The following is a 16,655-nucleotide window of genomic DNA, read 5'->3' as shown; positions in this document are numbered from 1 at the left end:
TCTGACCTCTTGTACATTCTTGCCACAGCACACACTATCCTATCCCATCATCCTTCACTGTCATTCGTGCCTGCGCTGTCAAAGTTCCATTGAATTCAGTTTTTAAATGCCCCGTTGCTCCACCAGTCATCTTTCTTTAAAACATCCCTAAAAGCCTTTACCTTTGACCAACGCTTTAGTCACTTCCTATCAATCTTTCTCCCTCTCTCTCTGTTAGCATCCTTCTGTTTCTGTGAGTGTTTTCCTGACAAATACACAATGTGGTTGCCAGTCCATCTTTCACACTTTATGTCCCACTATAAGTATCAGTCTCTTCAATTTAATTTCTCAAAATGAAACATGGCCTCCAGGTTTGTTCAGCCAGTTTCTTTACCAATATTTCAATTCATTCCCAAAAACCATCTCACCAAAAACCCCTGATGCAATGCATCCACCATCTCACCAAAATCCCTCAATCAAACCTATTCACATCTCACCAAAACCTCTCAATTAAACCCACTCACCATCTCACCAAAATTCCTCAATAAAACCCACCCATATCTCACCAAAACCTCTCAATGAAACCCACCCAAATCTCACCAAAACCTCTCAATGAAACCCACTTACCATCTCACCAATCTCTCAATCAAAACCCCCTCACATATCTCACCAAAATCCTTCAATCAAACCTGCCCACATCTTACCAAAATCCCTCAATCAAACCCACTCACCATCTCACCAAAATCTCTCAATCAAAACCCCCTCACATATCTCATCAAAATCCTTCAATCAAATCTGCCCACATCTTACCCAAATCCCTCAATCAAACTTACCCACATCTCACCAAAATCCTTCAATCACACCAACTCATCTCACCAAAGTCCCTCACTCAAACCCACCCATATCTCATCAAAATCCTTCAATCAAACCAACTCATCATCTCACCAAAATCCCTCAATCAAACCAATTCATCATCTCACCAAAATCCCTCAATCAAACCAATTCATCATCTCACCAAAATAACTCGATCATTCCTCTCACCATCTCAGAAATAAGCATGAATCCCATCTTCTCACCAATACTTGTCAATCTACCTGCATAGACGTCTTATACTGAGGTTAAAAAATCCACCTTTGTCTCTTCTCTTTGAATTATTTGTTTGCTACCCCTGTCTCTGAACTCAAACTCTGCCCCTTGCTTCAATTAGCTCCCAGAGTGAGAAGAATAAAGGGGAAGTCTTCCCTCCTGCCTGGGGCAACAATTAAACAAGCAAAGTCTACATCCAATCTGTGTTTTGGATGGGTCAAAGATATGTTCTTAATCCATTCCGCGTTCTATCTGGGGCTTTCATGCAAAGAGTACATCACTTTGCTCTGGATTGATGCTGTCTCAAATTGCTAACCTTCTGCTCCACCTCCAGAAATCTCTTCAGGTCATCAGAATCCAATTGGTCTTTGTGATTACTGTACATCAGCATCAAAAGATAGAGGTCCCGCCGTGTGGACATCATCTTATAAAAAGCACAAAACTCTTCAAAGTCCAATGTCCCTTGGTTCTCATCTGTGTCTGCCTCCTAGTAACGAGAGAAAGACAGTCATTATAACAGTCCCATATTATCAGTTGTTCCCTCAGTCCCTACAAGATTCAAACTATTCCAAATGAAAATTACTTAATAAATTCAAAGACCTTGATACTTTGATGAATGCCAAAGTGCGATGACTAGCATTTATATAGTGTTCTCCACAACTCCAAATGTCCCAAAATGCTTTGCAGCCAATGAAGCCATTATGTTGTAATGTAGCAAATATGTCACTAATTTGTGCACAGCAAGCTCCTGAACAAAACTATGTTCTGGTAATGGGCAGGTAGCAACATTTTGTAATGTTGATTGAAGGATAAAGCATCAAAGAAATAAAGAATTATTCATTTGCTCATACAAAACTTCAGTGTTGCTGAAAATGGACTCATCTTGTTGAATCTAGTCCTCACCATAAAGACACAGAGTCATAGAGATGTACAGCACAGAAACAGATCCTTCAGTCCAACTCATCCATGCCGAATATCCCAACCCAATCTAGTCCCATTTGCCAGCACTTGGCCCATATCCCTCCAAACCCTTCCTATTCATATACCCATCCAGATGCCTTTTAAATATTGTAATTGTATCAGCCTCCACCACTTTCTCTGGCAGCTCATTCCATACACGTACCACCCTCTGCATGAAAATGTTGCCCCTTAGGTCCCTTTTATATCTTTCCCCTCTCTCCCAAAACCTATGCCCTCAAGTTCTGGACTCCCCCACTCCAAGGAAAAGACTTTTTCTATTTATCCTATCCATGCCCCTCATGATTTTATAAACCTCTACAAGGTTACCCTTGAGCCTCCGCCAATCCAGGGAAAACAGCCTCGTTCTGTAGCTCAAACCCTCCAACCCTGGCAACATCCGTGTATATCTTTTCTGAACCATTTCAAGTGGATTTCATCCTTCTTGTACAGGTCACTTCTACCCAGAAAAGATTCCAGTGATTCATAAATATGAACTTTTCTCCCCTGCACCAGCTCCTCAACAATACATTCATCTGCTCCATCCTCCTATTCCTACCCTCACTAGCTCATAGCACCAGGAGCAATACAGATATTACTGCCTTTGAGGACTTCCTTTTTAAATTTCTGTCTAACTTTCTATATTCTCCCTTCAGAATTTCATCCATTTCCATGCCTATGTCATTGGTTCCAATGTGTACAATGACCTCCTGCTGGTCCCTCTCCCCTTTGAGAACATTCTGCACTATCTCTGAGATATCCTTGATCCTGGCACCAGGGAGGCAACACACCATTCTGATTTTTCGCTGCCAGCCACAGAACCGTCTGTCTGTGCCTCAGACTCGAGAGTCCCTATCACCATCAACTGCCTGGAACCCTCATAACATTGGAGCCATTCTCAGTACCAGAAACTTGGTTGTTCATGCTACATTCTCCTGAGAGTCCATCACCCCCTACATTTTCCAAAACAGCATACTTATTTGAGATGGGGATAGTCGCAGGAGACCCCTGTACTAACTGTCTACCTCTCTAAATGTTCCTGGAATTAACCCTTCTACCTGAGTGTATCTGCAGCTTTTCTTACTTCCTAGAGCTGCCATCCATCACACCCTCTAACTCCTGTAAATTCTTTATTGCATCTAATTGCCGTTCCAACCAATCCATGTGATATGATAGGATTTGCAACCAAGGACACTTCCTGCAGACATAATTATCAGTGACGTGGAAACTCTCCCTAACCTCCCACATCTGACAGGAACAGTTTGTTACTAAAGGCCATCTTTGCTCCTTCACAATCTATAGACCCAGAAAATAGCACTGACTTATTGCTCTGTAAAAAAAAAGTGTTCCAGGATAACTTGGTACTTATGGTTTATATTTTTGAAATTTAATCAAGAGACAGAGCTCAACAAAACATGTAATCAAGAAAGAGCCCACTCTACTGTAGACTTACAGCAAGGATACACAGAAAATCTATGCACTTATCTGTTCCTGTGCTGTGAGTTCTCCCACACAGGTTTCTCCATGGTCAGCTGGGAACTTCTCTGTGTGTTAATTTTTCCTAGACACTAACTCTGATGTCCAGAGATACATGAATTCAAACAGCAAAGGCAGTAACTGTGCAGATTCACTGCTGTGTCAGTTAGCAGTGTAGGTTTCTTTCTCTCTCTCTCTCTCTCCTTCACTGACCAAGTGGTGGCTGCCTTTTGTCTATCTTTCTTCTTTTAAAAGTGCCATTGTTTTGATCTTTTCTCCCCCCAAAGTTCTAAAACAATTGCAACAGCATATAAAACTTTGATTACTGCTCTTGGAATTCAAGGAAATCACCTCCTACACCTAAAATACTTACTCTTAGAGCCATGTTCCTGTCCTCCATCATCAAGAATCTACTGGGTAAATTAGATTCCCTACAGTGTGGAAACTGGCCCTTTGGCCCAACACCAACCCTCTGGAGAGTAACCCACACAGACCCATTTCCCTCTGACTAATGCACCATGGGCAATTTAGCATGGCCAATTCACCTAACCTGCGCATCTTTTGATTGAGGAAACCCACGCAGACACAGGGAGAATGTGCAAACTCCACACAGATGGTTGCCTGAGGCTGGAATCGAACCTGGGACCCTTGTGCTCTGAGGCAGCAGTGCTAACCACTGAGCCACCGTGCACCCCTAATTCTTGCATTTCTTGTAAATTGTCTTGACAAGTGCAAGATGAAAAATTTCAGCAAAACCATGCCTTTTTTTCAGCATAGGTCAAATAAAGAATTTGGCCAAATGTACCTGAACAGACAAGACGCTGCTTTGTGGTCTGCCTCTCCCAAATGCTCTGTCAAATTCCACAGATACCATCCTCCTCCTGATGCCCTGTTTAGTGTCAGCTCAGGACACGAGTGCTCTCAGGTGAGTAGAGTGTGGCAGCAGTGGCGGACAGCCTGGTACTGAGTGTAATCCTGTTCCAGCACTGACCAGCAGGGGTCAGCAGCTTCAATGAACAGGTCAAGGCTGGACAGAAGCATCTCAACTTCGTAAAATAAAGAGGTGGGTGGTTGGGGGAGGGGCAGGTGTGAAACCATTAGAGTACCACAGATGCTCTATTCCTTGGCTACTGGACACCGCATATGAACACAGACAGAGGGGTCTGTCAGACAGCAGCTTGGTTTGTTGACAACATTGGATGTGATGCAGATATGCTAGGATGTGGGTCTTTATCCACCATCTTGGGTCTCAGTGAGCAGGGAGTGTTAACTAGTGGCAGGGCCCTACCTCACAGCGGGTTCTTCATTTAAATTTAACCTTAATTAGAAAGATGAAATCATTGTCAACCTCCTCCAGGTCTCCTCACTGCAGGAGTTGACTGTAGGATTCATACATTCTGTCACATAGGGTCAGATCCACAGCTTACTCAAGACGAGAAGGAATTGGAAAGAGACGTAAGGAAGAAAAACGACGATAGTGAGAAAGGAAAAGGCAAACAGAAAGAAAAAGAGAAAGATGGACCAAAATTATTCTGAGAGAATGACAGGCACAATGAGAGAGGGGGACAGAGAGGAAGAAAGATGAACAGAGAAAGTAGACTCAGGGATGACAGTTGGAGAGGAAGCTAGATAGATTGACAGAGAGAAGAGGGGTAGAAGGATTCAGGCATACAGAGAGAGGAAGAGATGAAAGGATGAAGCAGGGCTTGTGTTATAGCATCTTTTATGACCTCTGGATATCCTAAAAATGCTTTTTAGCTAATGAAGTCCTGATTTTGATTTTGAATCACGGTCACTACTGAAAGGGAAAAAGCATGGAAGTGAATTTTCATACAGCAGTCTGCCCACAAGCAGCAACGTAACAATGATCCTGGTTTGTTAGCGATCCTGGCTGAGGGATAAATGATGGCCTTTTCTTTTATAGAATAGTGCAATTGAATCTGCTTCGTTCAGCTGAGAATGACAGGCAGGCTCTCAGTTTCAAATCCTATCAGAGGGCAAGCACTTCCCACAGTGCAGCACTCCTTCAGTACTGCATTGAGTTAACATGCAAGAGAGCTGTGCAGAGGCAGCAAGATAGATGGAGGCAAAGAGAAGTGAAACTGGCATTGCTTAGTGAGTGAGAAATTGATGGAAGACAAAATGATGGTGATACTCTCAAAGACAGAGATGGGCACATCACACCTGGGACCAGAGATAAATCTAATTGGAATGAGATGGTGGTATATAGGATTATGTCATACTGACATCAGCAATCACATGCCAGAAGCTGAGAAGAGAGCAAACAGTTTGTACCAGAGAGAGATGCACTTTTTACCTTACAGAATTGTATATTTTATAGTGCAAATAAAAGGAGTTTTGTGGAAACCCGTCATAATCAGACCACTATTATGCTGAGGTGGACAAAATATTCCTATTATACAACAGGCTATGATTTACACAAAGAGACACTCAAACTGGAACCAAACCACAAACCAATTAACAGAGAGCATAAACAAATAGATCCAGACAAGGTGAGCGAGCGATTCCAGGATGGTGCCCAACCTCAACGCAACCTCCTGTTTTCCCCCTGATAAAACCAACAATTGGACTCCAAATGTCACCTAATAACCCAAATCAGTTCTGACAATGGAAAATTGCAGTTATTCTGCACTAACTGAGGACATTATCTTGTGCAGATGCCGGAGTTAATGATCACTTGAATATGTGCGGTAGATAAAAGCAAATCGAAACAACATAAAGGAACCCCGTAGTAAGCTGATATCTGTAGAGCACAAAAAAAAAGTGATAGTGAAAACAAATCAATGGACCCCAAATTGCCTTTGGACGTAAATTTGTTCTCAGTTTTGATTACAGCTCAACAGCCTGAATTTCATTAGCATAATGAATGAGCTGAGATGTAATTACAAGCTGCCATTCAAAGGAGGCAGGATTACAAAGCACAGCTTGGAATGGAGGCTGAGAGAGTGCTGCACTGCTGAAAGTGCCAGCTATTGGACTAGATTTTAGACGCCTTCACTTGTTCCAGCTGGACATTAAAACATCCCAAAGGTATACGTATGAAGAAGAGCAGGGATCTGGGCTAATACTCCTCCCTCAGTCATCACCATCAGCTTCACAGGAACTCTCTCATTACTGTCTGACACCTTCTTACTTTATGCTAGAAGAATCTGGCTCTTCCTTAAACATGGGTTGCCAATTCTCTGGGAATAAAAGATTAACCTCTGGGAGCAAACTGATTGGGCATTAAAATCTATTACAGACAGGAATAAGTGCTGACAGACAAATTGTCGAGCAACCCCTATCGGATAATAAAGAGGCTGCTTGCTTTTCCGCTAGGCCGAGAGGAAGGCAGGTATTATGGGTACAACAGGTGTGCCAGGTAACCAAGGTGATGGTGCCTTTGATGGTGTAAGGTCATGTGATGAAATTTCCATGCCCAATCCATGGCAACTTTACCCCTCATCATCAATCACCCTTCCCAATCCAGTAATGAGAAGCTATCACATGAAGTGTAGGATCAAGCTCTCGTTAACATATTTTTAATCGACCCATTTAGAAATGCTCTGACACATGTCTGGAGCACCTGAGACTTGAACCAGCTCAGAGGCAGGGACTCCACCACTGCACCTCAAGGGCCTTCAGATTCTCAGTAATCTCTTCCAGCTGAAACAGGTTGCTGAACTCTCCAGCTTATCATCCTCAAGAGGCCCCACATTGTGGAACACATAGACACTCACCTCACACTCAGACACTTCTGTATCTGCAAGTCAGAGATAGCGACACCCCTCTGGAACCTTCCTCCCCTCCACCTCCATCCTTTCTCCTGATCCTACCACATGTCGAGTATTTACTATCCCTTCTGACCTCCCGCTCTCTGATGTGAACATTCTGCATTCGGCAAAGGTCTCCATTTCATCCCTGTGTGTCCCCACTTCAATAATTTTGGGCACAACATGATATTGAATATTTTTTCCAATTGCCTCCACCACTGTGACCATTCCTTTGAACAGAGGTCCTCTCCCCATTACCGTGGTTGACAGGGCCCTCAGCTTTGTTCTTAACACTCTGTCCTCACCACTTCCCTCCCTCCCACAATGGTGATCGTGTCCCTCTGGTCCTCACCTACCACCCCACTTACCTCCACGTTCAAAGGATTGTAAGCCGCCATTTCTGTCACCTTCAACAGGGAGCCACGATCAGGCACACAATCTCCTCCCTCTCTTCTCAGCATTCCGCAGGGACTGTTCAGTCCAGGTCATTCTGGTCACCCCATCTCCTCCGTTCCCAACATCTTCCCACACCCCCACACCACCATTCCATGCAATTTCAGGTGTAACTTGCCCATTTGCTTCCTCCTTCCTCACCATCCAAGGCCCCAGACACATCTTCCAGGTGAAGCAGTGATTTACCTGCATTTCACTCAATCAAGTCTACCATCTTTGCCACTCACAATGTTATTTTCTCTACATTGACACAAAGGAGGCTGAGTGACCACTTTGCAAAACAGCTCCATTCTGTCCGTAATCATGACCCTGAGCTCCCAGCTACCTGTCCCTTCAACACTGCATTCCCACGCCAACATCCCTGTTGCATAGATCCAGAAAGCTGAGAATCCAGGCAACTGGAGACACAGACACCAATTTTGAGCGATTGAAAAATCCAGGATATGCAAGGGACAGAATTGGAGGAATCCTGGTGCATTGAAGGCGCTGGAGGAGGTTAAGAGTTTAAGGAAGATGCTGAGGTAGGGAATAGTCTCGGGACTAGAGGTAGTTACTCTGGTAGGGAAGAGTTTAAGATCTGGAGGAGGTTAGAGATGGGGAGGGATGTAGGAAGTAGAGGAGGTTATAGGAGTGGAGATGAGGATACAGAGGTAGGGAGGGTTTCAGGGGCTGGAGGATGCTACAGAGATAGTGTACGGCCTGGAGGAGGTAACAGGGGTAGGGAGGGTTGTAGGGGTTGGAAGAGGTTACAGAGGACGAAAAGGGTAAGAACTAAGATGATGTAACCACCCAGCATAATTGTCATGCTTTTTTGCTGGCAGCAAGAAGGAGATGATGTCTCTGGGTAAGTTAATATTATTTTATGTTGTATCTTATGCATCGCACCTTACAGTAATAAGCAACATATAATGATGAAAGCAGGAAATGTCAAGAATAATGTCTTCAGGTCAATATTTTATAAACCCACCAATTCCAGGTCAGTTAAAATTAAGACACTACCTTTGCTTTCATTTTAATGAAATAACATTGACAAAGGGCAATGGCCAAGGTCGCCTGGCAACATTATTAAACCTGAGTTTGTAAATATCTTACTGGTCTCAGAGCCCATGCATTGCAGAACAGTGTGTGCGCACCAACTGAATAAATGCCACTGTGCAAATGGCACAGCACTTTGGTCAGGATGGGCATTGGGCATCAGGCACTGTGGCCTGTTCCGGCCAGCATGGCACAGGGGAGTCATTCAGGGCTGGTACAGAGTGGATTCTCAAAGGCTGGTGCCCAGTCCCAGTTAAATAATGAGGAAGGGACTGTAGCAAAGAGGCAACTGGGAGAGGGCACTGCTGAGGGAAATGTCTGGGGACTGTGTGGTAAAAGTACATCTGAGGCAGAACTGCAAGTAAACCTGGGGCAAGGGGACAGTGCAAATTGCAAATTGAAATGTTCGCAGAAAGGTGTTTCCCAGCTGTTGTTCCAGGGCAGAGGAGTAGAAATAAACCTGGCAGTCACTTCATGAAATTGCTGTGTTGGCAGGAAGGGGGCTGCTTTTTTTGCTGAATAAATTGTGGATCAAAGTGACTTCCTCACCTGAGTCTCTCTGATACCTGTCTTATTGAGAGGTTTCCCACTTTCAAACAAATCCTACTTTAAAAACTTTCAGTGCCTCTTAATGTTATGTACCTCTGAAACACATTAAAATTCATAAAAAGCAATGATTCACATGATCAATTAACGAAGTACAAAAATTAATGTATATGCAAATCAGCTGGTGCTTGCCTGGGGCTCTGCAGTAGTATTACATCACAAGAGACAAGAAAGTTAGCAGGACTTCAAGAAATAATTCGAAACAATCACTTTTCTTAATGAGTGTAGTCTGCTTCACTGTATGCAGATATTCTGGTCTCTGCAGATGACACAATGCCAAAGATTCGGAGACAGATTTACATTTATATAGTGCCTTTTTTGACCTCAAGGAATACAAAAGTATTTTACAGCCAATGAAATACATTTGATGCATAGTCACTGTTATAACGTAGGAACTTTGGCAATTAATTTGCACAAGGTACCACAGACAATAATGAGTTAATGACCAGAAAAGCTTTTGCTGTGATTTTAATTCAGGTCTGAATATTGGCTGAGATTTCATTGGTCTGCTTCCAATTGCATCAGGGATCTTTAATGCCCACCTGAGTAGGCTGTTGGGGTCTCGGTTTAATGTCTCATCCATAGGATGGTGTCTCTGACAGTGCAGCATTCCCTCAGTACTCTGGAGTGTCATCCTGGATTGCTCAAGGACAATTTTATTAAGGGCAATCCATTCTTCCCTGTGTAGCTCATATCATCTGAACCAGGAAGACTGGTTCCAATCCCTGATCTGGGCTAAATTAGGTGGATTTTCAATGTGAGGGGCAAGGATGAGCCGTTCGAATTGGCCTCAGTGCCCTGGAACTGGGGAGTGGCTTGCATTGGTGATCTGTCACAGCACAGTGTTTGTCTCCAAGCCCTGCAGTGGGAGAATGGTTGCAGGACTGAGGAATCTGAGCGACTTTAATACTTGTGGATTCATTCCACGGTGCTAGAAAATTGGACACCTCAAAACCAATCCACCGCAACCAGAATAATGAGTAAATACGGGAACAAGAAGTGGCCATTACCACCTAACTCCTCACCCTATTGTGTCATCTTTCAGGATGTAGATTGACGATTTTGAAACAATCTATTAACCCCTCCAGTAACTACCTCTCCATCTAAGATGTGCCACATTGTATCCTTCTGTTGCTCATTCTGTCCTTTACCTTCTCAACACCCCTTTCTACCTGCACTTGCGTTTTGTGGGATCTTTGCTTACATGGCAACTGTTACAATGTTTCAAAAGTTATTCATTGGATGTGAAACTCTTTGAGACTTTCTAAAGGTGTGGTGAGGCATCTAACCTTTAGTCTACCTTCTCCCACTGCCCCATCCTTTGGATCCATGTTCACCTGTTGCAGTTCCTCAGATCAGTGAAGAGACCAAAATCACTCAGTGATTGGAAAGCTCTTTGAGGAACTGCAAGATGGGCCGAACGGTCACCTTCCAACACACATCAATCTACAATTCAGCAAAGAAAAGTGAGTGCAAGAAAAGAGTGGAACCTGGAAAAGAAAGGAGTCAGGAAGAGCTGGAAAAGGAAATCTTACATTTATGTCAAATCTTAACATAGAGTCATAGACTTGTAAGGCACAGAAACAGACTCTTCGGTCCAACTCCTCCATGCCAACCAGATATCCTAAATTAATCTAGTCTCAGTTACCAGCATTTGGCTCATATCCCTCCAAACCCTTCCTGTTCACATACCAATCCAGCTGCCTTTTAAACATTATGATTATACCAGCCACCATCACTTCCTCTGGCAGCTCATTCCATATACGCACCACTCTCTGTGTGAAAAGTTGCCCATTAGGTCCCTTTTAAATCTTTTCCCTCTCACTTTATGTTGCTCAGAATCATCTCAAGGGGCTTCACCTTGAATTTTTTTTTTAATTGAATTGAATTGAACTGAACCATCAAATTGAAAACAGCAAGATCCCTACAACTGCAAATGGAGTTAATGATGGGTGTGGAGAGATATTGACCCATGGGAGAACACATTACACCTTGTCCTTACATTTTTAATATTTACAAATAAACATGCAATAAAGTCTAATTCCTTGGGCTGATTGTTATAAATTGAGCTGTCTTTGGGTAAGCTGCAAAGTTCTTTTAAATCATGTGAGCAAGTTGGATGAGACAATTCATAAAAAGGCAGATGCCACCTTGGGTGAACTTGTAAAATGAAATCATAAATACAAGATTACATCCATCTATAGGTCATGTACGAAACTGTTAGATGTGATAGAGATGGGTGCAAAGAGCGTGGCTGTGTTTGAGTAGAGAGTATTTTGCAGCTGAATTCACTGTGTTCCAATTCCCTTGGAGAACAGCAGCCCACATACATCAGACAGTCCCAGTTCTGTCTGGTGTTGCTTCAGTATTCCAGCTGTTTACATTTGGATCCATCTGACATTTAATCTCTTTGTACCATTCCCCTGGGCCCATTTCCCTTCCATGCCTGTTTGACGAAACGTCCAACTGCCATCTTACCTTCACTTGGGAATATTTCAAGAGATAAGACAGGTTTCCTACACTGGGAGTGTCTCATTCATTGGAATATAGACCCGTTTTATCAGATTGTCGCATGTAAAGGCTGCTATTGTAACCTTCTTGCTCACGGTCGTCACCTTCAATATGCTGACTGGACTGACTATCCCATCTCAGGATCTTGGATATTGTCCTTTCGGTTGTTTTGTATTTCCCTGTTGGTTTGTTTTATTTACTTGACTTTGAAATCTTTACTTCCTGCCTTAGTGTCACAGATCCTCCACAATGGAGGAAGTGTTGATGTAGCGGGTAGTGGTAATGTCACTGGGTTAGTAATCCAGTACCCCAAGTTCATGTCTAGGGACATGGCTCAAATTCCACCAGAAGATGAAATATGAATTCCATGAAAAAAATCTAGAATTTAAAGTCACCCTGAAGGCATAGCCGCCATTGATTGTCATATTTAAAAAATCTGGCTCACTTATGCTGTTTAATAGAAGGCTTTCTGCTGCCTTTAGCGCTTCGGCCTACTTGTGACTCCAGACCCATAGTGTTGTAGATGATCCTTGGTTGCTCTTTGAAAGCAAGGTGCTATCAAATTGCTACCAAGTGTAAAGGAATGAAACTGGACAGACCAGCTACCATCAAGCTAGGCATATAAAACAATAATGGCAAATACAGCCCTGCCCACCCTGCAAAGTCCTCCCTGCCAACATCTTAGGGGCATCTGCCATAATTGGGAGAGCTTCCCCACACAATAGTCAAGTAACTGCCTGACACTGACATACTCAGGGAATCACAGCTTATAGGTAATGTCCCAGACACCACTATCACCATTTCTGGCTATGTCCTGTCTGATTGGCAGGGCAGACCCAGCAGAGGTGGTGACACATTGGTAAACAATAAAGAAGGAGTTTTCTGGGAGCCATCCTCATTGACTCCATGGCACCAAGGTTAAAAATGGGCAAGGCAATCTCCTACTGATTACCGTCGAAAAGTGTGGTGCTGGTCTGTGTGCCCTGCTGTGCTTTTTCAGTGCCACACTTTTCGACCCTGATCTCCAGCATTTGCAGTCCTCACTTTCTCTTAACACACCCAGTTGGCTGATCAATCTGTACTTCTCTACATTGAATACCAAATGGATAAGGCACTAAGGCTGCAATGGGGCAGAATATATTCTGAGTGGGTGACTTCAAAGTCCATCATCAAGAGTGGCTTGGCAGCACAAGGACTGACCAAAGTGGCCAACTGCCAAAGGACATTGCTAGCTCTGCAAGAGATAGTGAGGGAATGAAAAAGATGGAAGGTCCCTCACCCATCTACCTGTCACAAAGTATCTATCTGTGAGAGGGCCTGTCAGAGTGATCACCAAACAGGTCTTGGAGAGACACATTGAAGATACTCTCCATCATCTTGTGCGGCACGGTGCGAAATAGGAAGTACTTTGAGCACATCTAATAACAGTAAAGTAGATATCTATGAGATGCAGTGTCCATCAGCAACTGCAGAATTGTATTTAACCACAATCTGCAACCTCATGCCCTGGCACATCCTCCACTCTGTCATTACCTTAGCTGGGAGATCAAAGATGCTTCAATGAAAAAGACAGGAGGCCATGCTAGGGACAGCAAAGGTATACCAGAAAACTGCGGTGCTAACCTAGTGAAGCTACAGCACAGGAATGATTACAGGCCAAACAGCAGTAGCATCATGCAGTAGACAGATTAGGTGAAAGCTATGCAGTCCTGTTACGTCCAGTTGTGAATGATGGTGGACAATTAAACAACTCACAGGAGGTGGAGGGTCTTCAAATGTCCCCATCCTCAATGATGAGGGTTCCCAGTGCAAAAGATAGGGCTAATAGTTTTGCATCCTTCTTCAGTCAGAATGACCAAGTGAATGATACATTTTTGCTTCCTGTCAATCCTAGAATCCCTACAATGTGGAAGCAGGCCATTCAGCACATTGAGTCCACAATGACTCTTTGAACAACACCTTCCACATCCCCTGCCCTACCTCTGCATTCCCATGGCCAATCCACCTAATTTGCACATCTTTGGACTGTGGGAGGAAACTGGAGCACCTGGAGGAAACCCATGCAGACACGGGGAGAATGTGCAAAAGCCATACAGACAGTCACCCAAGACTGGAATTGAACACAGATCCCTGGCTCTAGTGAGACAGGAGTGCTAGCCACTGAGCCATCTAACCATCCCAGTATCATAGATGCAGAATTAAACCAAATCAAATGACCCCACATACCAAGAAATGGCTGGATGGACTGGATACAGCAACAGCTATGGATTCTGACAACATTCCAGCAATAGTACTAAAGATTTGTGCTGCAGAACTAGCCACATTCCCTAGTCAAGTTATTTCAGTACAGCTACATCACTGGCATTTACCCAGCAATGTAGCAAAACAAATCCAACCTAGCCAATTACCACCCTATCAGGTTCCTTGCGATCATCAGCAAAGTGATAGAAAAGCTCATCTGCAGTGCTATCAAGCAGCACCTGCTCAGCAATAACCTGCTCAGTAAGTGGGTTCTACCAGGGCCACTTTACTCCTGACCTCATTACAGTTTTGATTCAAGCACAGGCAGAAGATCTGAAATCCAGAGTTGAGGTGAAAGTGATTATCTTTGACACTGAGGGAGCATCAGGAAGCCCCAGCAACACTGGGATCAATGGGAAGCAAGGGGGAAATTCTCATTTGATTGGAGTCATACCTAGAATAAAGTAAGATGGTTAGGGTCATTGGAGGTCAATCATATCAATCCCAGGAACATCGCAGTTCTGGGGACAGTGTCGCACACACACTGGCAGCAGTTAGTACCACCTACAAGATGCACTACAATAACTCACTGTGGCTCCTGTGACAGCACCTTCCAAACCCACAGCCATATCTTGAATGAATGAGAAAAGAAAGCTGTAACTGGGATTTAATATCAGGGCCCGCTGTAGCATCTGGGCTGTGCATGATAAGAACATCAGAACTAGAAGAAGGAGTGGGCAATTCAGCCCCTCTAGCCTGCTCTGTCATTTAATATGATAATGGTCACTTACCTTTCAACCTGTTACTAATGAATAATCTGCCTGTCTCCTCCTTATATTTAATCAGTATTCCAGTACCTACTGCACTCTGGATAGTGAAATCATGGCACTTAACCGAAAACTATGATCTCTCATTCTAGACTTCCTCACAAGGCAAAACATTGGTAATAGGAATTGTGTTTTAAATCTGGGTTATGTCCCAAAAGTCAAAATAGTGTAAAGCAAAGTTTCTGAAGACCTTTCCTGTGTTATAAAAATTTCACAGACACCCCCTACACTCCTACACGCAACACAAATATTTTTCTCTGCTCAAAAATGAGTTATACAACTAAACATATGTATTTATTATTTTTGTTTTACTCCTTGTGAAACTTGTTGCTGAGCAACAATCGTATTGAGACCTGCAGTGATCTTTGACAGGCACACACATCATGTACAATGTTCATCCTGGCTCAGTTTCATTGATGTTGTTCCTGACATATATAGCTTTGTAGGTTGTATGATGTGGCACCAACACTACCAGTGCTGCTGACAAAGTAGTACTGTATTCACCACCATCAACCTGATCCTGCTTCATGTGATAGCTACACTCATCAGTATCCAGCAGGGGTCACTGGAGGGCAGTCAGGATTGGGCATCCAAGCTTAATTTATTCTATCTTTCCAAAGACGTTACAAGCATTCTTCCAGCCATCCAACATCAGCTGAATACAGGCCAGGTTTTGAACTAGGACATTCCGATACTGATATCGCATTGGATTAGTGTCCTTACCAGGGGAGTCTATATATTCACTTTGTTGTTTTTTAAGACAGCCTCTTGTCTTGTAAAGGGATAGTTTGTAGCCTGATGGTCACCTCTTGTGCCAATTTTTGTCTGATTTGATTTGGGAATCTTACTTTAACGTGGCAATCTCTGATGCAGAGGAAGGCAGTGGCCTGAGATGGTACAGGATTTGTTGGTCTGTTTTCTCTCTGCCATCTTTTCGACGAACTGAACTTTCTATTTCAGCTGCCTCTTCCGAGAAGTCAGCCTTGCGGGTCACAGACATCAGAAATTGTCTGCAGTTGTCAGCCCCAGTGTCCACCACCTTCATACCTCACTTGTCCTTAAAGAGCAAAACTGGATGCCCATTTGGCCTGTTTACCAACAGAAAAGTGGTGGATAACTGTCCGTCGTCTATCCAACAGATATGTGCAAGGCAGCATGGACATCATTATCTTAGCATTCATAAGAACATAAGAACTAGGAGCAGGAGTAGGCCATTCGGTCCTTCGAGCCTGCTCCACCATTCAATAAGATCGTGGCTGATCTTTTCATGGACTCAGCTCCACTTACCTGCCAGCTCACCATATCCACTAATTCCTTTACTGTTCAAAAATCATTCTATCTTTGCCTTAAAGATATTCAACAAGGTAACCTCAACTGCTTCACTGGGCAGGGAATTCCACAGATTCACAATGTTTTGGGTGAAGAAGTTCCTCCTCAACTCAGCCTTAAATCTGCTCCTCTTTGAGGCGATGCCCTTAGTTCTAGTTTTACCCATCAGTGGAAACAACCCCCTGCTTCTACTTTATTTACTGCCTTTATTCTTCTAAATTCCAATGAGTATAATCCCAGACTATTCAATCTCCCCTCATTGGCCAACCCACTCAACTCCAGAATCAACCTAGTGAGCCTCCTCTGCATCCCCTCCAGAGTCAGTACATCCTTTCTCAAGTAAGAAGACCAAAACTGTATACAGTACTTGAGGTGTGGCCTC

At 43.5% G+C, this 16,655-nt stretch overlaps 1 protein-coding gene across 1 annotated transcript in view; it reads right to left on the bottom strand.

Moving 5' to 3' along the window:
* plch2a (phospholipase C, eta 2a) overlaps positions 1-16,655 on the bottom strand; it is a 156,989-nt gene that overhangs the window by 93,166 nt on the left and 47,168 nt on the right. Inside the window, exon 5 of the mRNA XM_087980397.1 lies at positions 1,382-1,552. Within this exon, the coding sequence (XP_087836523.1) occupies positions 1,382-1,552 (171 nt within the window). The remainder of the gene's footprint in view (positions 1-1,381; positions 1,553-16,655) is intronic.

Source organism: Chiloscyllium plagiosum, unplaced genomic scaffold (genome assembly GCF_037043375.1).
Source record: "Chiloscyllium plagiosum isolate Xiang-an unplaced genomic scaffold, Cpla_swu_hap1 HiC_scaffold_37, whole genome shotgun sequence".
NCBI classification, from domain to species: Eukaryota; Metazoa; Chordata; class Chondrichthyes; order Orectolobiformes; family Hemiscylliidae; genus Chiloscyllium; species Chiloscyllium plagiosum.
The sequence above is the reverse complement of the archived record's forward strand: the minus strand, read 5'-3'. Positions and strand labels throughout refer to the sequence as shown.